The sequence below is a fragment of the Pteronotus mesoamericanus genome, unplaced genomic scaffold (genome assembly GCF_021234165.1).
Source record: "Pteronotus mesoamericanus isolate MK-2021 breed Mesoamerican mustached bat unplaced genomic scaffold, CSHL_Meso_final scaffold_36, whole genome shotgun sequence".
Taxonomy (NCBI): Eukaryota; Metazoa; Chordata; class Mammalia; order Chiroptera; family Mormoopidae; genus Pteronotus; species Pteronotus mesoamericanus.
This window is the reverse complement of record NW_026555313.1, coordinates 22,163,906-22,186,946: the sequence shown is the minus strand read 5'-3', so window position 1 is coordinate 22,186,946 and position 23,041 is coordinate 22,163,906. Positions and strand designations below refer to the sequence as shown.

Genomic DNA, 23,041 nt, shown 5'->3' with positions numbered 1-23,041 from the left:
TCTGAATGAGGCAGGCTTGTGGATGGGAAGATGACAGATTAGAAGGCAAACAGAGGGAGCATCTCCACTGCCATCCAGTGCCCTTGAAGCCACATCAGATGGCTTCGAGAGGTCACAGTGCCTCATCCCTTTTAGCCACACCTTCTTCCAGGACAATGTAAGACCATCTTTTTCATTCTCTGTCTATACCCACTCAAATACAGAGACCAAAGGAAGGAATGGGATGAGAGGAAGAAATGAGCCTCTGTGTGGCATAGCTTCTGCAGCAACACATTGGGTACCATTGTTACCACTTTATAGACAATGAGGCTGAGGCTCTGAGGGTTTCCTTCCCAGGATTTACCTCCAGGTCACAGCAGCTGCAGATCCATAGTTCTGTTGGTAATGTATTTCCAGCCCTGGCCCAGGGGTTATGGCAGTTCAGAAGAGTGATATATGCTATCTTTAAGGACCCTGAATTCCATTTGGGAATACAAGAGTGAGTCACATGGAATGGACAGAAACAATCCAAATGTGAAACTTGAGGCCCTTCCAGTCCCATAGGAGGAGTCTTGAACTATCTGGAAAGGAGAGTATACATTAGCTGGATTCTCGAAGAGGCCTTCCAGAAGTAGGAGTCAATGAGGTGCAAGGGAGGTAGGGGGCAGCCCCTAGAGGAAGGAATCTGTGGGCATGCTTGTAACAGTGCCATGTGGTAGAAAGTAGCGTAGTAAAAGCATGGTCTTTGATCAAGACAGCTTCAGAATTGCAGTTTGGGGCAAATTGCTTTGAGCTCTTTGATTCTTAGCTTCCTCATCTGTTAGAGTGAAATAAAATACCCTCTACCCCAACAAGTGTGCAGCAAGGATTAAACAAGAAATCATATCGGGAAGAGTCCCTCGCACAGTGCCTAGTGCCCATCCTATTGTACTGAGTCTTTAGCACACAGCAGCCTGGAGCAATGCCAAGACCCACACCAGGGGCATACAGTCTAGGGGCAGTGCCAGGCCTTTGGTGACTTGGTACACACTTCATCATAGCTATAACAAGTGTGCAAGGAGAGAGGACAAAAGACAGAAAAACTCATTACAGGGGTGGGGTGGGAGGCTTCTTAAGGAAGGGAGTATAAGCTGAGCTCCAAGGGGTGGGTCAGAGTGAGCTTTGGGAAGGAGGGGAGATAAGAGTCCTGAGCTGTAGGCCGTCGGAAGAGGAAGGAGCTCCATACTCTGGAGGAAGGTCAGTGTGGCTGGGGTTCTGGCCAGGCCAGAGAGGGGGCTGGCAGGGCCAGGGGAAGGATGGTGGGCTTTGACTGACCTGTCAAGGATTTTTGTCTTTTATCTTAAGAAAAATAAGAAGCCATGGGATGGTTTTCAGTATGATCTAATATCCATTTTAGTAGGATCTCGCTTTAGTGAAGGGAGTGAATTAGATGAGACCACAGGTGCATACAGACACGTCGTAGGTACTCCATTGACACAGAGTCCCTTTGTGGTTCACACAGGGTGTCATGGCCAGAGCCTGCTCACCAAGGAAGAAGGTGGGGCAGGGAGCTTAGCAGGAAGCCCGCTAAGCTCTGTGGTCAGAATGGATCTCCTACTCCTTAAGAGGGGGGTGGAGGGTGGGGATCATTCAAGGGGAGGAGCAGAAGGGTGGGAGCCAAGCCTTAAAGGTGAGTGCTGGGCAGGCAGTCACCATTCACCTCCCCCAGTCCCAAGGACACAAGGTCTTGTACCCTGCTGGTTATTGGGGTTTTATCGAAGGAAGGTAGCTTTCTCAAATTGTAATAACTGTGATTTCTATTGCACTGTGAGCATCTGACACATGAGTGGAGAGCTCTGAAGCCCCCCAGTGGGTAACATAAAGGGGGATGGGGATCCAGGGGAGGGTTGGAGGCTGCCACTCATGGCTGGGCTCTGCCACATGGAGCGGAGCCGGAGGAGGACTGGGAAAAAAGAGGCTTATTTCAGTACCCTGTTATTATGGCATCTTGTTTTCATAGTTTGTTCAACAAACCTCTCTCCCTCTCCCTCTCCCCCCTTGCCTCTCTCTTTTTCATCTTCCTCTCTCAGCAAATCCATTTAAATGCAATTCTATTCTTAAAGCGCCCCTCTCATGCATGTCTAATGAATGTCAGGGAAATGCTATTACAATGGGGCTGAGGAGGATCCTATCAGCAGTGTGTGTACAAGTCATTTGAAAGGAAGCCTGGGAGCGCTCCAGTTTTATTACAGCATAATTAGAAATAAAATCTTGTTGCAATAGGAGAATGAGAGATGTGTGCTAATCCCATGGTAGAGAAACATAGAGATGTATTTAGAGAAAAGAACTCAGGGAGAGAGAGAACTGGGCACTGTTTCTCTGTCCTCCTCCACCAAGACTCTCCTGCTGGTTCTCCCTGAGATGCTCCATTCTCACCCCACCCCCAACCCCCTGTGATCCCCCCAGCTCCCTGGGGCCACTCCAGAGGTAGTGCTGACTGCCCAAAGCAGCCAGGCTGCCAGCGCCCCAGGACAGCCAAGTTTATTGCTCCCTGGACAGCCACACCCTCCACCTACTTAGGAGGCCAGTTTGTGGGTAGTCAGGAGGTGGTAGTCAGGGTCAGCAGAGCCCTGCACTTGAAGGCTGAAGCCTAGGACAAGTTCTGAGTCCCGCCCTTACCAGAGTTATGCATTTACTGATTCATTAATTCATTCAGTCATTTAACAAGTACTTACTTGCTTGCCTATTATATGCCAGGCACTGTGTGGGGTATATTCATTAATTCATTTAGTTCTCAGAGGAAACAGGTTCAGAGAGGTTCAATGGCTGGTGCAGCACCATCTGCCTAGAAAAAGGAAAACAATTGGAACCCAGTCTCTCCTGACTCCAGAGCCAGGTTTCTTCTGTTCCACCATGCTATCCGCTTCCTAGGTCCTCCTTAGATCGAAAAACCCCCATCCCTCCAGTAACCCCATATCCTGTGGAGCCAAAAATGCAGAGATAAAGATTAAGGAGCCTGGTTAATCTCTCTTAAAAGTCAGAAAAGGGCATCACTCCATAGTACCATTTCTTTTTCTTTGATCACTTGCCCTCTCACGTACTCCCCCAAGCCCACCCGGAGACACGTTTGGTAGATTTTACCCACCAGGAGCCTGGCATGCCCCAGCCTAGCCTGGCATCATACTTTGAAGATGAACATAAGACCATGTGTCTTTCCAAGCATCTGGGAGCACCCTGTGCCAGAAAGCAGGCAGGTTGACCTGTTGCCTGCCACATGGAAGTTATTACATTGTGAAGCCTTCTTCTAGCTTTGTTCCCCACTTGGGCCCCAACTTCAACATTGCCCTTGCTCTTCCAGCCAGCAAGGGACAGGGCAAGGTCTCTGGTTCTGCATGTCTCCAACAAGCTTATGTAGCAGGGGCTCCACTTCCCATCCTTCCAGTCTCATCGCAACCCAGTATATCTGCTCCACCTGATTTCAGTTCCATAGGAAACAGCAGTGGGCCCAGAGACAGAAGGCCTCTCTTGACACTCATACTCAGGCTGTCTCAGTATCCTTGAGTATCACATGTAGTGGTGGATCAGGTTTGAGTGTTTGATAGCGAGTGTAGATGATGGGATCAAAGGCCTATTTCCAGGGCTGGCTTCCTGCCCACCTCATCCCTGAGCAATGCCTTCCTTGGCTCCTGACACTTGATGAACACTGAGGGACTTCGGTTCAGTCTCTCCCCACCTCTCGCTCTGTAATGCAACCTGTGTGATACACCTGTGACCTTCAAAACCAGCTCACCTCTGTCCTCCTCACCATTCTTACCTTAAAGTCCTCACTCCATGGTCTTTATAGAGCTGGACTCAACTGCAGAGTCTTTGCATTGGAAGGGTCCTCAGACAAAAACATGTCCAAGTGAGATATGTGTTTGTTTTCTAGGGCTTTCATAACAAAATACCAGACTGTCTGTCTCAAACAATAGAAATTTATTTTTCATATTTCTGGAGGCTGAAAATCCAAGATCAAAGTGTTGACAGGTGTGGTTTTTCTGAGCCCTCTTTCCTTGCCTTGCAGATGACCACCCTTTTATTGTGCCCTCATAAACTCTTCCCTCTGTGTCCACATCTCCCTGGTGACTCTTCCTCTTATAAGAACACAGGTCCTATTGGGTTAAGGCCCCACGCTTACAACATAAATTAATTTTAAATAGCTCTTTAAAGGCCCTATCTCCCAATGCAGTCACATTGAGGGGTTAACGCTTTAACTTTTTTTTTATCTTATTTTATTTTTTTTTTAATTCAGAGAGAAAGGAAGGGAGAAAGAGAGATTGATGTGGGAGAAACATTGATTGGCTGCCTCCCATGTGCACCCCAACAGGGGACTGAACCCACAACTTAGGCATGTCTCCCGATCAGGAATAAACCTGTGACCTTTTGGTTTCGGGCTATGCTCCAGAAAACTGAGCCATGCCAGCCAGGGCAGGGGGTGTTAAAGCTTTAGCATATGAATTGGGCAAGGACACAATTCAGTCCTTAGCAGGGAGGATCTAGGACTTAGAGCCCACCAGCACCAGAGCTGGGACTTGAAGCCAAGTTCTCAACTCACATGTGTCTTCTACTACAGTACAAATCTCCCCTCAGGGTCTTGGGTGGAGGATTTACAGTCCTGGGAGTCCAGGGTTCAGGGGAGAAGAGGATACCTTAGCTTCCCATGGGCTTTTCACACCCAGGCTGTCAGGTATCCCCAGGGCCCTCCCCATCAGCAGGAATACAAGGAAAGAATGAAAGACAGGTGCTCTGCTGAGTCGGCTCTAAATGGTTCCCTACCACTGCCCTGCTGCTGGGTCCCCGAGACAGCCAAGAGGTATTGATCACCCCACCACCCTGCCCCACAGGCACAAAGGACTTGGAAGGAAGAGAGCAGCCTTCTGGTGGGGGTAGTTTGCTCATTAGTCTTGTCCTCAGGCTCCAAGCTGCAAGCTGACCACATTGTTTTTGTAAATCTATATTGGATAGAGCAGTAACTGGTAACCTATATTGACTGCAATTTCTCTCTTGGAGTTGGGAGTTCCCTGGGGACCAGTCAACACACTTAGAGGCAGGCATCCTAAGGCTGCCCTGGAAAACAGACTTGAACTGTGACAGGCTAAATATCTCTTCTTTTCCAAGAAAGGCTGAATGATTTTTCTGACCCTGGCCAAAGCCTAGTCTTGGGTCAAAGCTCCATCCATTCCTTCCCCCACCTGCCCCGCTCCCTACCTCTTTTTGCCCACTGGGCCTTCCTGGTTTTCCCTCAGCTTCTGGTTTTCCCCCTTCAGGAAAGCATCTGACTCCCCCAGCCCAGAAGCTTCTTCTAAGAAACATCTCTACTGCTAGGATTTGTTCATTCAACACAATACATGCATATTTTATGGACATATGGAGACATATGTCCTGTGCTTTTACATACTTCACATTACACCTGTACAGTGCACTATATGTCACAGCACCCTTTCATAGACATTGGCACATCGCCAAAGCCCATGAGCTGAGCAAGTTAGGAGTTAGGGTCCTCTACTTGGGGATGAGAGAAAAGAAGCACAGAAAGGTTGAGGGATGTTCTTAAAGCTAGTCCCAAATCTCCCATTACTGACCCCAGTTACCGTGCTCCACATACCACCCATTGGAGCATGCACCTCCCCGTGTCGCCAATCCCTCTGTGCCTACTCGGATGCCCCAGAGGCCCATGCGGGTGTACCCAAAAGTGGACATGCCAGCACACAGCCACCTGCCTGTGATCATGCCTTCCTGCTACTATACAGCAACTGACCAAGGCAGGGTTTCTTTGTTGCCTAAAACAGATGACTGCCTAATACTGCACCTCTAACTTCACTGCACACCAGCCTCCTAAAGGACACCATTCATTTGTTCTTTCCGTCAATAACTCAATGCCCTTTGAAGCAGTTTCATCTCACCCCTCACACCTTTCTGCTTGTCCACCACTCTGGCCCTGACCTGGGAGAGTGTAGCCTACTCCATGAGAAGCAGAGGCCAGAAGCTCAGTCACTTGCCCGAAAGGGGTCCACCTTTCCAGAACAGGTTCGCCAAAACTCCCTCCAAAATGCAACACACAATCTCTCTTAATTTGTGTTCAGGAGACTCAGGTGGGGATCCTAGCTTTTCCACTCACTCATGTGACTTGGACAAGTCTCCACCTGAGCCACAGTTTTATCATCTCTAAAGTGAAAGGAGAAGCATGTGCTTTGGGCTGGGATGGCGCTTGAGAGGGTACATATGTGAAAGTGCCTAACAGCGCCTGGCACTTAGTGCTCACTGATTCATGCACCTGGGTTTCTTTCTTACTGAGTTTATGAAATAATTTATGACTTTCATCAGTTAAGTCCGAATCCCTCTTTCAGCCCAAGGCAGACTTTACCATGAAGGGGCCCAAAAGGGCTGGAGAGAGTAAGTTCACAGCTGCAGGTCCCTGGACCAGTTCTTTCCCAAAGGCCCCAGCTATGGGACCTCTAGCATCTAAGGGCCGAGCTTGCCTTAAGGCAGGCAGAAATGGAACCGCCCAAGGAAGCTCGGTTTTAGGACTTCTCTGTCTGCTATGGGACAGTGCCACTCTGCCTGCGCTGCTGCAATGCACACCTCTTGTCTGAATGTGGGCCCCTGGGATGCTAATGTGGTTTCATCCTGGAATCAGTGACCTCTGCTGTAAGTGGCCTCTCCCCCAGCAAGGGCTGTATTCTGCTCTAATCACTAAGTAAGAGGCAGGTCTTTCTGGGAAGGACAATGGAAGGCCAACCTCAGGCACACTGGAGAGGGACTATCCGCTCTCTTCTTCTCCCCCCGGCCCAGTTTCCCTGGGTCTCTATATGTTTGAGGAGCTCCTGGGAAGTGTGAGTTTACCCCCTGCAAAAAGCTTCCCTCTGAAGATGAGGGAAGTTTCCTTCACATCCAGTTTATACTGCAGATTGCCCTACTCACGTCATCATCTGTGTTTGCTTCCGTTTTGTTAGCTCCAAACCATCAGTCTGACTTTAATGTCCCAGCTTGGACTCAGCTGAGATTGGAAACCAAGACAAAGATCAAAGTGGCCTAAAGGGGGAACAGTGGCCCAGATCACTGCAGGATGACAGTGGTGGTTAGAGAAGGGGAGATTTCCCATCCTTCTCTAGTATGAGGGGTACTATGATGGGTACCACGAGACAGGACCCCAGGTCTCTCTGTCTCGCCCCATTGTAGGTGCCTCCTCTATAGCCAGGATTCATTCATTCAACACAGGTTCACTGAGCATCTATTATGTGCCAACCATGTTCTGGAGGTGAGATACTAAAATAACTCCTTGGTCTCAATGAGAAACACCACATGCTCTGAAAACAAAAAGTCATGATAAGGAATTGGGCATGGATGTGGGACACAGTGTAATTTTGTTAGGGGATCAGGCAAAGAGCTGGCATTTGATCATAGATGTGGACAAGCCCAAGAGTGAGTCAAGGAAAGAGCATTTCAGGCCCAGAAATAATAGTCACAAGCAAAGGCTCTGGGGTGGAATTGAGCACATGCCCCCTGATTTTAAAACCACTACAACAGATGATCTCCAAAGGGTCTTGCAACTCTGCCATTTTTTTTAAAGCCAGAAATTTATAAATTGCTGGGGAGAATAGAAACCTTATAGATGATCCAATTTATTTCTCTTGAGACTTGAATCTGGTACACCAAGTGTGTCTTCAGCCTCTATTCATCCCTGATGAGAAGAAACTCACTACCTCACAAAGATGCTCATTTCAATTCATTCTAATTTTGACCTTTTAATTTTTTATTTTAATTGTGGTAAAATACACATAACATACAATTTACCATGTTAAACATTTTTAAGTTTTGGTTCAGTGATGTTTCGGCTCAATTTTAACTTCAGTAATGTAATCTCTTTCCTCTTGCAACACTCTCCTAGTGGAGGAAGCCTGTACTATAAGGGGGCCGCCCTCCAGAAGATAATTCCAGGTTGTGGGGAATTTTCCCTCATAAAAACTTGTGCCTATTAAACAACAATTCCCCATTTCCTCCTGCCCCCATGCTCTGGCAACCACCATTCCACTTTCTGTCTCTATGAATTTGACTGCCCACAAAATAAATGATTTTTGTGCTGACTTATTCCACTTAGCATAATGTCCTAAGGTTTATCCATGTTATAGCATATGTCAGGATTTCCTTCCTTTTTAAGACTGAATAATATTCCATTGTGTATATATACCACATTTTCTTTATTCATCCATCAAAAGGATGAATTGACACTTGGGCTGCTTCCATCTCTTGTCTATTGTGAATAATGCTACTATGAATATGGGTGAGCAAACACCTTTTTTCAAGGCTCTGCTTTCCCTTCTTTTGAGTATATACCCAGAAGTGGAATTGCTGGATCATATGGTAAATTCTATTTTTAATTTTTCAAGGAACCTCTATACAGTTTAACCTTGACTTTGAATGCTCAAAAATAACTTTTTAAAGACCTAATAGGATATAGTAGAAACAATGATAAGTAGTGGTAAGAGGTATGCCAGATGCATATAGAAATATTCAGAAATGTGAGTGGGTTAATCTGGGAAGGCTTTCTGGAGAAGGAAAGTTTAGAGCTGAGATCTGACTTTTCTGACTTGCTATTTCCTCATGAGTGAAATGGGGATAAAACTACCTTAGAGTTTTGGGAAATTTCATTCATTCATCCAATCTAGAAATAATTTATGAAGAGCTTATTTTGTGACTGCCACTGCTTTCACACTGAATGAACTGGGGAATCATTGGAAGGTTTTGAGCAAAAGAGCTGCATGATATGACTTGGGTTTTAAAGCATCACTCTGGCCGCATGTTGGGAACAGATGGAGGAGGGGCAGGGACCTAAGCAGGAAGGCCAGTTGGGAAGCTGCTGGCCCTGCTTCATTCCCTTGCTCTAAAGATTGGGGTGGGATCTGTCCAGTCCACACTTGCCTGCAAACTCTCAGCTCCCCATCTTTTGCCGGGCACCTTCTCCCCACCAAACTTGCCCTCACATCTCCCTGAGAGCAGAGAGGGGGCCCTACCTTTCCAGAGGGCAGCTTCTCTCTTTCCAGTCTCTTGGAGTTGCCAGGAGCCCCTAGGTTTCTTTCAGCTCTGTGGCTCCTGCAGTTCCAGGGGCCTGTAAGGCCCCATTCTCTGATGTTTTAGAAAAATACAGGAAAGATGCTGTAGTGTTACTGAGCACCTGTGTGCAGGACTTCCAAATTGCCAAGGAAGACCTCGTTTATTCCCAAGCTCCTGAGAAGGAACGGGGAGAATTGGCACAAGGTCTGACCATGGGAGGGACTGGGAACTCCAACTGTCCCCAGCCCTTCATCTCCCTGAGATGGAGCAATTTGTGTTGACATTTAATGAGCACCACCCACATGCTGGGGACTTTCACATGTAGTACTTCATCTAACTCTTCCAACAACTCTGTCCTACTGATCATCTCCATTTTCTTGAAGGCAAAATGGAACTCAGAAAAGTTCAGTAGCATCATGGAAACATCAACTGTCAGAGTGAAGGGGCCTTACAAGTTTATTCAACCCATAGCATCCCCCCAAAAACTTTTAAAATGCTAATTCCCAGGCCACACCTCCAGATATTCTAAGTTTAATTTTAAAAGCTCTGTTAATGATTCTAATGCACAAACACAGTTAAAAACACACAGCTAATCCAACTCCTCCCTCTCTTTAAGACTGGGAAATCCCAGTGCCTGAGAGGAGACTAGATTTCCCTCAGGTCACCTGTATCAGTTTGCCTGGCTGCCAGAACAAATTACCACACACTGGTGGCTTCAAGCTACAGAGACTATTATGTCACAGTTCTGGAGGCCAGAAGTCCAAATTCTAGGTATAGGCAAGATGTGCTCCCTCTGCAGGCACTAGGGGAGGACCTTTGCTCACTTCTTGTAGCCTCTGGGTTGCCAGCTAGCTGTCCTTGGCATTTCTTTGCTTGTAGAGGCATCACTCCAGTCTCTGACTGTCTTCACATGAATTTCTGTGTGTGTGTGTGTGCACACCTGTGTCCAAATTTCCCTCTCTTTTAAGGACACCAGTCAAAATTACATCTAGGGCCCATACTAACCCAGTATGAACTCAACTCATCTTAACTTGACTACATTTACAAAGACCTTCATTCCACTAAGGTCACATTCCCAAGCTCTGGGTGGACATTAATTGGGGGGATATTGTTCAAGCCAGTACATTCCCCATCATTAGTGGTAGAGCCACAACTCCAGCCCAACTTCCTAGGTCCCATCCTGGGTTTGCCCTACCACCCAGGTGGCTTGGTTCCTCTTGAGGTTTCTCCTTTCACTGATGCCTTCCATTGAGTCCCCTCCCCACCCTTCACCAGCCTGGCATTGACAGCCATACCTTTCCTGTTAGAAGGACATAGTTTTCTTGATATATGATGGAATCACAGAGGACAGAGATCAAGTCCAAGACATCTCCATGGAGCCCAGTCCAAGACCCAGGGTGTTCCATAAAAAATTGATAAATTGAGCCATACTAAATTGAATGGATGAATGCTCCATCATGAGGTAATGAGGAACCCACTGAGAGAAGCAACCAAGCAGAAGCTGGCTAACTACATGTCCCCATGAGAGGTTATTCTGGGAGAGTGAGTCAAGCAAAGAGCTTTGGGAAAACATAGGAAGTGGACTAATGGTCTGTTTCTACCAATTTTCTGCTGTCTGACTGTGGGTGGGTATTTAACCTCTCTGTGCTTTGGGTAGTAATAATAATAGTATTCATTTCAAAGGGTTGTGGGGATTAAATGAGATGATGTTTATAAAGCCTTTGGCCTAACATGTAATAAGTGCTGAATAAATATTTAGCTTTTAAAAGGACAAGCCTGCTCCAGATCACCAGGAGAAGGGATGTGGAAGCAGGCTGGAGTATTCTTAACAATGAAAAAGAGAAGGAAATGATTAGTTAGCCACAAACAACACTTCCCTGGTCATGGTGTGTTTGCAGATGAACCCACAGCCTCTGAGGTGTGACTGTCAGGCAGCACCAATGGTTGGGTTCACATTTGAACACAGTTCTATGTGCAAGTCTTAGAGCCTAAGGGAAGAGGCCCTCTGGTTATACCCATGGGGACACTACTGGCATCTAGCACAATTAGCCCCTGATCATTCAATGCCATCAGTACCCCATTTACAGTGTCCATCAAAACTGGTCCCAGACACACATTTCCGAGTGGCCTCAGGAGGGGGTTGCTGGGCAAAGGGGGTCCTGGCTGCCACTCGGTCTTCCTGCAGCTGGACCCAGCCTGCCCCGGGAAGAAGGAGGAGCCAAGATGTGGAACAGTGGCTCCTCTGCCAGCCCAGGGATAGCTGGTTGCATTTGGATGAGGAGTATGTGCTGCCAGACTACCAGGGGGCCCCACCAGAGCCAGCTGTGGAAGCCCACAATCTTCCGGAGCCCCAGCCCCTCTGAACCCTCACCAGCTGGCTGGGCCTCTTCCCCTCTCCACACTGCATGCCACTCACTCCACAGGCTTCTTGCTCCTTCTTTCCCAGCAGGGCCCATCATCCGATTCTCATCAAACATGCAGAACTGATGTTGCACAAGGTCCCCCCCCCCCGCCCCGAGGGGATTAACATAATATCCCTGATTTCTCCTTCCCCTCCTTAGCTCTGCATCCCCCTGGCTGTGGCCTGCCTTTGTTTCAGGAGGAGCAAGCGATACACTGTGTCTGGAAACGTTGCTGCAATTAAGTATGCACAAGGAGGGAAAGAGAGGGGGGAAATGAGGACAATGAAGGATGTGAAACATCAGATGCAGCAGCTGCTTGTTACTATAGAAACCCCAGCTCCCCATCACCATCACCACAGCACCCCTTCCTAGCTTAAAATTCCAGCGAGGCCAAGTGTGTCATGGTCCTGGAGTGCAGGGTCCTAGCTGTCCAGGCTGGAGCACCTGTGGGTCAATAGGGGTGATTTGGGGGGCTTTCCTGTCCTCCCCATCCCTGACCCTGGTCCTTCTGATTGGCAGCAACCCCCTCCAGTAGTTCTGTGTTCCAGTCCCAGTTACATAATAAATGACAGGAGATCTTCCACATTTGACTTGGGGATGTCACAACATGGAGACAACAACAGCAGATTCGGAGTCTGGTGGGGGGGCCAGCCTTTCCCTGCACTTCCTCCAGGCCCTCTCCAACTACCAGCAGCAGGGCTGGGCTTCCTCTCACTGCCTTTTCATCTTTTACCCACAGCACTGAGTGTTCATTTAGGGGGACCCCAACATGACAGCACTCAGCAGGGATCCGTGTAAAGTCCCAGGCCTAGGCCCACAGAGCCACATGCCCAAGGGTGGCGAGAGAGAAAGTGGCCTAGCAGTGGCTCGTCAACACAAGACCAGGGCCTTTCACTGGCTGCAAGAAGAATGTGAAGCAGCAATATAATGAGGCTATCTCTCCATGCCCACCTCATCCCCCTTACAAGTGGATGCAATTTTAGGCTAGAGGTTGGTAGTCTTGCACTATACTGCCCTGATCAGATATGGCTGATTGTTAGGTCTCCACCATTTGGCAAAATTCCTGGCACATAGTAAATCTAGTCATATACAAAGGTTAGTGAGTGAGAGGGAGAAAGACAGGAAAAAAGGGAAGGAAGATGAGAGGGAGGGAGAATAAGATTTGTAGATACACCAAAGTTTATTAAGAAGCAAGAGACCAACCAAAGTCACGAAGTGATTTGAAACCAAACTCAATAAATAATTATTAAAAAATAAAATCTTAAGACTGTTTAGCCTGAAGAAAAGTCAAAGGGCATAATAACTGCCTTCCAATGTGTGAAAGAGTATGTCTGTAACACAGGGTTAGTCTTGTTATGTAGGGCTCCTGTGAGTAGAACTGGGAGTCAAGCAGGGAGCTACAAGGAGACTTATTGTGACCCAGGAAGATCTGTCTAAAAATCAAGACTTTGGAATGGGTCCTTGAGCAAGATAGTAATTTCCCCAGCTGGGGAGATATTTAGATGAAGGCTGGAGAATCTTTGTCAAAGATGTGGTCAAACACATTCAGCTTTTCAATCTTGCAATTCTATAGCCTCTCTTGTCAGAAAGTGTTCTTTGGTGAGGTCCACATCTCCAGATGCTGAGATCTTGAACTTGTGTTTGGAGGGGTGGGACACTACAGAATATCCCTAATAGGAAGGTAAGCCAGTATCAGAGCTCTTGTCATTGGCTGAGGGGGGCCCTCAGCCCCAAAGAGGGAGGAAGCTGACCTCTAAGAAATAGGATAGGAAGGTCATGGGACAACCCCAGTTGCCTCCCTATGAAAGCCTGGCACTCTGATGTCAGCAGGTCCTTCCCACAGGGTCAGCATCGCCCTCTCCCCTCAACTTTTTTAAAAGTCATGATCACTTTCCTGATTTCAACTCCCCCTCCTGGTGGAAATGGTAGACTGGGGTCTTCCACGGCTGCCTGGGGAAGAGGCTAAGCACCAGAGAGAAGGCACAGGGACCCAAAGTTAGGTTCCCAATCCCAGTCTGGGTAGGTCTTGGGTGGGAGGGCACTGACATAAGCTGAAGGAAGGTCAAAGCCAAATGCAAGCCCCGCCTCAATTCTCATATTCACATGCCGCCTTTTAACATCAGCCTTGACTAGCTCAAGTTGAGGTTTTGACTTAGAACTTAAGACAAGAAAATCCACCCCACATCTGAGTGGACTCATGTCAAAATCAGCAAAATGGGTGTACTAATGCCTGCCCTTTTGACTTCCCTGCCACGTCCAAACAGTAAAAGTCTTCAGAGAGGACAGGAAAAGTCAAATACCGTGCCTGCACCTTTGCCTTGTGCAGAATGGGTATTCAAGAACTGTTTGCTGAGTGGTTATCATGTATCTGGATCCCCATGTCCCTGTTCCTGGTGTAGCTTGGCCTCAATAATTGTGTGTTGAGTGAATAAATGATTAAAATTGGGAGAAAGGCATTGAGACTTGTGTTTAGTTCAATGCCTGTGTTCCAATCCTTAGTTGGCTGTGTGACCCAAAAATGGAGATGACACCTCACTAGTTGAAAGAACAAATAAGCAATGAATATGAAAGACCTTTGCTCACGCATCTTACCCTATTCATCTCTTCCATCTGGCTGTTCCTGAGTTATATCCTTTTATAATAAACCAATTATCTGTATGCATGTCCCATGAGGGCAGAGACTTTTGTCTGTCTTGCTTGCTGCTATATCTTCAAGATATAGAACATTGCCTGGTGGATATTTTGGTTTTGAGATACAGGTATGCTTTTGAATTATTTAAAAGAAATAATAACAGCCCTGGCTGGTGTGGCTCAGTGGATTGAGTGACAGCCTGCGAACCAAAGGGTCACTGGTTGAATTCCCAGTCAGGGCACATGCCTGGGTTGTGGCCCAGACCTGCAGAAGGGGACACGTGACAGCCAACCACACATTGATGTTTCTCTCCCTCTCTCCCTCCCTTGTCCTCTCTATAAAAATAAATAATTTTTTTAAAAAGTTCAATAAGAATATAGTTATAAAAAAGTTTTTTTAATTTTTTTTTAATTTAAAAAAAATAATAACAGACTTCCAGTCAAGATGGAGGCAAAGGTAAACATACTTCACCTCCTTGCACAACCACAGAAAGAGTTACGACTAGACCTCAAAACAAATAATACCCAGAACCATCAGGAAATCAAGCTGTATGAAAGTCTGACAACCAAGGATTTAAAAAATCCACATTCATCCAGACAGGTAGGAAGGGCAGAGACACAGAGATGGGCGGAGAGGCATGAAGATGTGGTGTGGCATGGAGAGGTGGAGGCAACAGAATGGGTGGTCCCACATTCACATGTATTGGATAAAAATTGGGAGGGATACTTTGGGAGTGAGCAATCCCAGTCCCAGGCCAAACCACACAGCCCAGGGTTCTAGCACCAGGAAGATAAATCCCCATAACTTCAGGCTGTAAAAACCAGAAGGGGTTGGGGCAGCAGAAAAAACTGCTGGATTTTCAGGAGACTCCACTTAAAGGGCCTGCATGGACTTAAAACGCATACAGACCCATCCCTTCTGGGATTCAGCACCAGGACAACAGCTGGAAGGGCACCAGTTGCATAGAACGAGTGCCAGGCAAACCTCCAGCAGACGGCCAGTGGCATTGTCCCCTATGCGAGCCCTCCCCCTACACAGAGCCACAAAGCAGTGAAGTGGTTCCCCTGCCCTGGTTATTACCTAAGCCTCTACCTCACACAATTTACAGGTGCCTTTTCTACAATAGGCCATGCTCCTAAGACAAAGAGTCAAAGCAGCTCTACCTAATACACAGAAACACACACAGGGAGGCTGCCAAATTGAGGAGACAAAGAAATATAGCCCAAATGACAAAACAGAACAAAAATCCAGAAAAAGAACTAAACAAAATGTCAATAACCAACCCATCAGATGCAGAGTTCAAAACACTAGTGATCAGGATGCTCAAAGAACTCATTGAGTATGGCAACAAAATAAATATGACCCAGGAAGAAATGAAGGCTATACTAAGTGAAATGAAGAAAAATCTACAGGGAACCAAGAGAGGAGGGGATGAAGCCAGGATTCAAATCAACAAGTTGGAGCATAAAGAAGAAATAAGCATTCAACCAGAGTAGCAAAAAGAAAAAAGAATTCATAAAAATGAGGGTAGTATAAGGTGCCTCGGGGAATCTCCAAACATATCAACATCCAAATCATAGGGGTGCCAGAAGGAGAAGAGAATGATCAAGAAATTGAAAACTTATTTGAAAAAATAATGAAAGAAAACTTACCTAATTTGGTGAAGTAAATAGACATACAAGCCCAGGAAGCACAGAGAATTCCAAACAATTTGGACCCAAAGAGGACTATACCAAGACACATCATAAATAAAATGCCAAAAGTTAAAGATAAAGAGAGAATCTTAAAAGCAGCAAGAGAAAAGTAGAGAGTTACCTACAAAGGAGTTACCATAAGACTGCCAGCTAATTTCTCAAAAGAAACTTTGCAGGCAAGAAGGCAAGAAGGGATGGGCAAGAAGTATTCAGAGTGATGAAAAGTAAGGACCTACAACCTAGATCACTCTACCCAACAAAGCTATCATTTAGAATGCAAAGACAGATAAAGTGCTTCCCGGATAAGGTAAAGCTAAAGGAGTTCATCATCACCAAGCCATTATTACATGAAATGTTAAAGGGACTTATTTAAGAAAAAGAAGATCAAAACTATGAGCATTAAAAGGGCGACAAATTCACCACTATCAACAACTGAATCTTAAAAAACAAACTAAGCAAACAACCAGACCAGGAACAGAATCACAGAAATGGAGATCACATGGAGGGTTATCAGTGGGGAGGGGGTTGGGGAGTTGGAGGGGGAAAGGCACAGGTATTAAGAAGCATAACTGTCAGGTACAAAATAGACACAGGGATGTTAAGAACAGTATAGGAAATGGAGAAGCCAAAGAACTTAGATGCACAACCCATGGACATGAAGTAAGGGAGAGGATTTCTGGAGAGAATGGAGTAGCGGCCAGAGGAGGGCAAAGAGGGAAAAATTAGGACAACTGTAATAGCATAATCAATAAAATATACTTTAAAAATAATAACAAAATAAGAAAGGCATTTGAAAACTCTTGCAAAGAGGTAAGACAAATGAAAAACTTCTATTCATTAAGTGAGCACTTACTGTCGCCACTTAAGGATTTCTTTTAAATCCTTAATTTACTGTATGAAGTATTATTTTTGCACCTTGTTGTATACATAAGGCTCAGAGAAGTAAAGTAACTTTCTCAAGGTCACACAGCTAATAAAAGGAAGAGTCAGATGTGGAACCCAGATCTCATCTAACTCTAAAGCCTAAAGTCTTTCTGTAGATCCCTGAAACATTGACACTTAAAGGAACAATTACTGTAATTTCTATTTGTTTGCATATAGAAAATCCATGCCCTGTGGCTTCTGTGGCTCAATGGACTGAGTGCCAGCCTGCAAACCAAAGGGTCGCTGGTTTGTTTCCCAGTCAGGGCTCATGTCCGGGTTGCAGGCCAGGCCCCCAGTAGAGGGTGCACAAGAGGCAACCACACATTGATGTTTCTCTCCCTCTCTTTTTCCCTCTCTTCCCCTCTCTCTAAAAATAAATAAAATCTTTAAAAAAGAAAATTCTCATCTATTGGAGATGCGGCCCTATCTTTGAGGCTGCACCAACTTCACCCCCTTGTTTTCCCCATCACTTTCTCTCCCTGGGCAATAAATAGTCCTAACCTGGGAGAAGACCACTTGCTTCTAGTGGTATGCCCAGCTAGGGGAGTAATGGACTATGTCCTGATTGTGTCTCCAGAAAACAGGTTTTTTATTACTTACCATGGCGGGCTGTACATCTCTGACGTGCAGAAGGAGGACGCCCTATCCACCTACCGCTGCATCACCAAGCACAAGTACAGTGGGGAGACCCGGCAGAGCAATGGGGCCCGCCTCTCTGTGACTGGTATGTGTGAGAGGGCTGAGGGGGAGGGCAAGGGCAAGGGGGGAAGGGAGGCAGGGAGGGAGGAACCAACCCACCCCTTAGACTGGGCATGTCAGCACCATGGATCAGGGAGTCTTGGGAAAGGACAGGTACAGGAACCACTGGGGCAAGCCCTGTCCAATTTATTTTGGGGTGCCCTTTATGTAAGGGCTCCAAAGATAAATCACTTATAGGAGTCTGTACCTGAGGACTGTTAACCCTTCTGAGAACTATGTTACCATTTATCAAATAACAAGAGTTATGGAACCCATCCTCTACTTTTTCTTTTTTTTCCTTTTTTTTTTTTTTTTTTTTTTTGGCCTTTGCTGTCAGGAACTTCACAGGTAAAATCTGATGCTCAAACATAATAATGTTTAGATTAGATTAGATTAGGGAGGTATTTAAATTTCCTTATGTCTCTAAGTATTTTTTAATGTTTAGTATCTATTTATAAGTACATTTATATCTTTCGTTATAGCCCACCTCACATTTGAAAATAGAGGGAATATAATTTGTAAAGAAAAATATTTCTATATTAAATAAAGAATTCTTATTCTGGAGTGATTGATTATAGCTTCTGAAGGAGGAATGGAAGCTAATATTTATCAAATCTCCCTGTGTGCCAGAAACTTCAGTCATCTGTTGTCTGTTAGGCACCATAATAGCCTTGCAAAGCATGCGCTGCTGTTCTATTTCTACAGGTAACAAAACCAGATCTTAGGGAAGCCAAGCAACTTGCCCCAACTGCTTACCCAGTGGGAGGCACAGGCAGAATTCACACTCTGACACCAATGTCCTCCAGCTGCCAGCCCCACCATGCACATGCCCCAGCCACAGAATAAAGAGGGCACATGCGGCTCCCCCAGGAAGGCTTTCTAGAACACTGCTTTTCAGACTTTTGCAACAGCAATCCACAGAGACAACTTCCTTGTGGCCTCTGCAGTATACACTGGAATTTCTCACCACATGCATTGAGATGCACTCTTTTCTTTTCTATTCTATTCTATCCCATTTCAAAATATCTAAATGCTGGTCACAACTTCACCAAATGGATTTTACAACTTCCTAACAATTTGTAACCTGCAATTTGAAAATTTCTTCTCTTGAAGAGATGGGATTGGAATGGCTTTTGGAAGGAGAATGAACTGATAGTCAGAACCCCTGGATTTGAAGGCTGGACCCACCAAATCATGCAGCCTCTCTGGGCCTCTGGAAAAGGAGTGTGACTGGGTACCACTCTGATTCTGTGTGCCTCTGACCTTGTGTGGTTTGGTGAGGGCTACCCCGATCATCTGGTGACTCTTTCCAGGATCCCCTCTCATTGGCCCAATTCATTTGTAGGCAAGACCAAGAAAGCAGGAGCTAGGAGGGCAAAGTTCAGGCTCTCTGATTCCTCCTAGTGTCTCTGGTGCCCAGCCCTATGCCTGGCACACAGTAGGTGCTAAGTAAATATTTATGGGATTAAGTGATGCCAAGGGAAGCTGTGTTGTCAAAGGGTGAGGAAATGGTACTGTCCCATGCGGTTCCACCTTTGTGGCTAGACTTTGGAATCTGCCACTCAATTCCCAAATGTATCAGAGTAGTTTCATTCCAAATTACAGAGACTTATCTACATGGGGCTTTGCTCTCATTTGCATGCTGCTCATACAATGTGTGAAAGACACTGAAACTCCACCTCCTGCAGCCTGCTCCTTTCTCTTGCACAAATGTTTAGCCCCTTTATCCCACTAATTTCACTCCCACTTTGGGGGTGTGGATAGGCAGGAGTCTCTCACAAATGACATTTTTACACTGGAAGCTATGCCAACCCATCTTCTTCTGCTCTTTATTGCCTACCAGCTGTGAGAAGGGGGGGACAAAGAATGAGAGGTGGCACCTAGAGATTCAGCTATAATGTTCAAATAGAGAAACAGAAATAAGGATTGGAAGTCACCCAAACAGACGAAACAGGAGAGGGACAGACATGTAGAGAAAGAGAGACCAAAGAGTGAAGGGGGATCTAAAGGAAGAAAGAGAACTGAAGGACAGGGACAGAGAGGAGCCAAGGGCAAAGGGCCCCACTGAGCGACATGAGCCCTGATGTGATGTGGTGAGACAAGGCGCTCTGCAAGCTTCTTTTCTTGGCAAAAATGCAACTGATACTGGAATGAGGTGGTAAAGAGGGAATTGGGGTGGGGGAGTACATGTCAGGACTCAGCCTCCAGCCCCACTGGCCCCTCTCCCAACATTTCAGAGCCACTTCGAGAGTTGAGGGTAGGTTTCATTTGAGATGTTTCACTCTTTAGTGGCTGGAGCCCCATCCTACCCCATGAGCTCCTGGGGGCTAAAAGAGGTCTGAGCCTGGCACATCCCCAAGGGTTGGCGGCCCCTCCCTCTCCCCAGGCCCAAAAGCAAGAGGAACAGGTGAGAATAATTCACATGGCAGAGAGCTGTAGGTAGGTCATTTGACAAGGGCTGACATCACATCTGAAGTTTCTTCAGTCCTCAGGAAGCGTTTGACAAGTCTGAGGAAGGGAAGGAGGAGGAAATCATGATATGAATCAGGCTACATGTAGAGTCACATGTGAGTCACCACTCACAAGATATGCCACCTGGCACAAAATAAATACTATCTCCAAACCCCAGCTCCTTCCTCTGTAAAATGGGCATGACAAATGTACCACACAGGTTGTTGTGAAAATTAAATAGGACCCCAGATACAAAAAGCTTAGCAAGGTGCCTGACACAGGGAGCAGCACTCAGTGTGAGAACAGCAGCTGCTTTCATTGTTGTAGGTATTTTTGCTCTATTGTTACTGATAACTATTCCTACTGCATTTCCAAAGTGTTGGGGTGGGGACAACTTTATTTTTTTTTTCCAAGGTAGAGGGGGCAGTTGTAAGAATAGTCTGAGTCCCTTAACATACAACCTAATAATAACCATTCTGTGCATCTAGGTGCTTTTTTCAGTTTACCAAGTGCTTTCAAGTGCATTAACTCCGTGAACTGGGCATTATCATCTGCATTTATAAAAGACGGAACCAGTGACCAAAGAGGCTGAGACTAGAACAGGGTTTCCCGGTTCAAGGAGTCCAGAGCCAGATGCACAAGTTGTGTCTGGAAAGGGTGTCCTTTCCAGGCAGCACTATTCAGCCAACTGGGGAGGTCCCAGCAGCCTCCCCGGGGCTGTGATGCACCCATCCCAGCCCCATCCCCCCCTGGAGATTTCTCAGGGCCCAGCCATCTGTCTTCCCAACCCTGCACTGGCCCTGGCAGTACCCGATTCCCCCCGGGGCTGTCGCGGTACACGCTGCAGCATTTTACTTCTGCTCCAGAGTAATGAAAGAGGTTTCTTTCCCTCAGAATTTAATTTCACGCCTGAGACTCGGTGATTAATTCCTTCACACATACCGCCCGGCCCTTCCTCCACGGCCCTGTCAGCCCCTCTGCTTGTAAATTCCGCGGTGTGCCACAGAATTTGTGTGTTTTGCATCAATTAAGTGTCACATTGAGTAATTCTTCCCTGGCACTGGGTTTGTTTATCCCAACCATTCCCACAGGGTTGGGGGGCGCGGGTTGGTGAGAGCCTCAGAAGCTTGCAGGGAGGGAGGAAGGGAGGGTCCCCAAATAGTAATTGCCCAGCACATCTGCATAGTGATTTCATGTCCATCAAGCTCTCTGACATACACTTCGCCATTGTTGTCTGCAACAACTTTATGAGATCTGGAGGCAGACTTATCACCACCACCACCTACCTCACATGCAGATGAGGGAGCAGACCCTGAGAGGACATAAGGCTTATGTAAGGTCACACAGGGACCTGTGACCCAGGCACATTTGCACCTGAATCTTCCTGAGTCCCAGCAGGGGCTCATTCTGAAGAGCCGTGGAATGTGGGAGACTTCTAGAAAGTCTTTTTCCCAGAGAAGAGAATTCCTAGCCCATCCTCTCTTCAAGAGAGATGAGCTGAGGACAGAGGGAATTTCTCATCAGTCAAGAAGGATCCAGCAGGATCAGCCACTACTGAGTGAAACTCAGTGTTAGATCATTCCATCTCTATTCCACTTACTGAACCAGGTTTGGGCGAGACCTGGTTTCTGATCTTGGTTCTACAGTCTGACGCTGGGCAGGTCAGTGTACCTCCCTGGTCTCAGGGTTCCCATCTTGTGTGTACACTCTGAGGTCCCTAAGCCAGCTCTGCTAGTCCATGAGCCTGTGAAATTCTGCAATGTGGGAGAAGCAGTCCCCTGGCCTGCCCCATGCCTGAGCGACCCTGTTCATCCTCAGACATTAATGGTTCCACAGCTTGGGCCCTGCTCTGTGCCAGGCACGGGAGACACAGCGATGGGTCCACTGTGCTGCCAGATGCCCGCAGTCTCCCAGGGAAGCAGATAAAGGGCCTAGTGCTAATTGCTGTTAGCAAGGACCAGAGGGAGGTAGCGACAGTGGTTTCTTCTGGGGAGAGAGAACCTCCCTTTTCACTATGCTGTATGCTAATCCATATTTTCTGAAGTTTTGTCATGTGTATATACTACACTTTCAAACTTTTTATTTGAAAAGAAAAGGTTGTTTGAAAATAAAATTAAGGAAAAAGGAAACTGTGGGAGTCCAGTGAGAGCGATCTGGGGGAGTTGTCCAGAAGGGATGACACTTAAGATGGTCTATGGAAGATAAGTAGAGGTAGGCCAAGCAGAGTGGGCTGGCTGGGCCTCTAGGTGGTAGGCAGTGCAACAGCATGCATTGCCACAAGTGGGTCACTGTTGAGATGAGAGGTGGGGGAGGTGGTGTCAACAGGGAGTCCAGGGCCTGGTTGGAACTAATCACAGAAGGTCTTTGAGTTCAGGATGACAAGTGTGGGTTATTATCATGTAGGTTTTGCACCAGAGGGAGGTCCCAATGGGAAGGAAGCCTACGGAGGCTTTTTAGGGTGAGAACCAGATGGAGACAGCAGCCCAAGCACCACTCAGAAGTGGCACAGCCGTCACACACAGAATCCAACCTGCACAGGGCCTGGGTCTTTGGCAGTGTAGGGTCACAGACCCTGCAGTCACTGCTCTCTCCTGGTTTGGGAAAGCAATGTAATGGATAATTGGCCATGGTGGTGAGGGTGGTTTGCAGAAGGCTTAACTTCCAAATCCTCCTGCGTTCCAACGGAAATGTTCTGTCCGTCTTCCAGACCCCTCAGATTGTGGTGGGAGGAGAGAGAACAGGGCAGGCGATAGCTCCCCCATCTTTGTGGGGCACCCACAAGCCAGGCTGAGGCCCAGACCAAGCCTTACCAATAATAGCAAACTCAAGGTGTCATGATTCTTGTGTCAAAGGGACTCACTGCTCCTGAGTCTGGGCTGGACTACAGGGACTGTGTGAGTGAAGGAGTTTATGCACACTCTCCCCTGCACCTCATGCTCACTCACTTTTTCCATCTGTCTGTCTTTCATTCTAGCTGAGTCTGCCAGACATACCCTCTCCACCCCCAGTCCTGTTCCCCAGCATGATTCTCAGAGCCTCTGCCCAGCCTGAGTAGGAGAGTTGGGGCCAGAGTCTGGGTTCAGGGGGTCACCACGAGCCATCCCACACTGGGTATTGCTCACTCCGTGCACCAGTGGGCAGCAGGTTCCTGC

General features: G+C 46.9%; 1 protein-coding gene across 1 annotated transcript in view; it reads left to right on the top strand.

Annotated features, from left to right (window-relative positions):
• DSCAML1 (DS cell adhesion molecule like 1) overlaps positions 1–23,041 on the top strand; it is a 343,723-nt gene that overhangs the window by 216,914 nt on the left and 103,768 nt on the right. Inside the window, exon 3 of the mRNA XM_054592323.1 lies at positions 17,278–17,424. Within this exon, the coding sequence (XP_054448298.1) occupies positions 17,278–17,424 (147 nt within the window). The remainder of the gene's footprint in view (positions 1–17,277; positions 17,425–23,041) is intronic.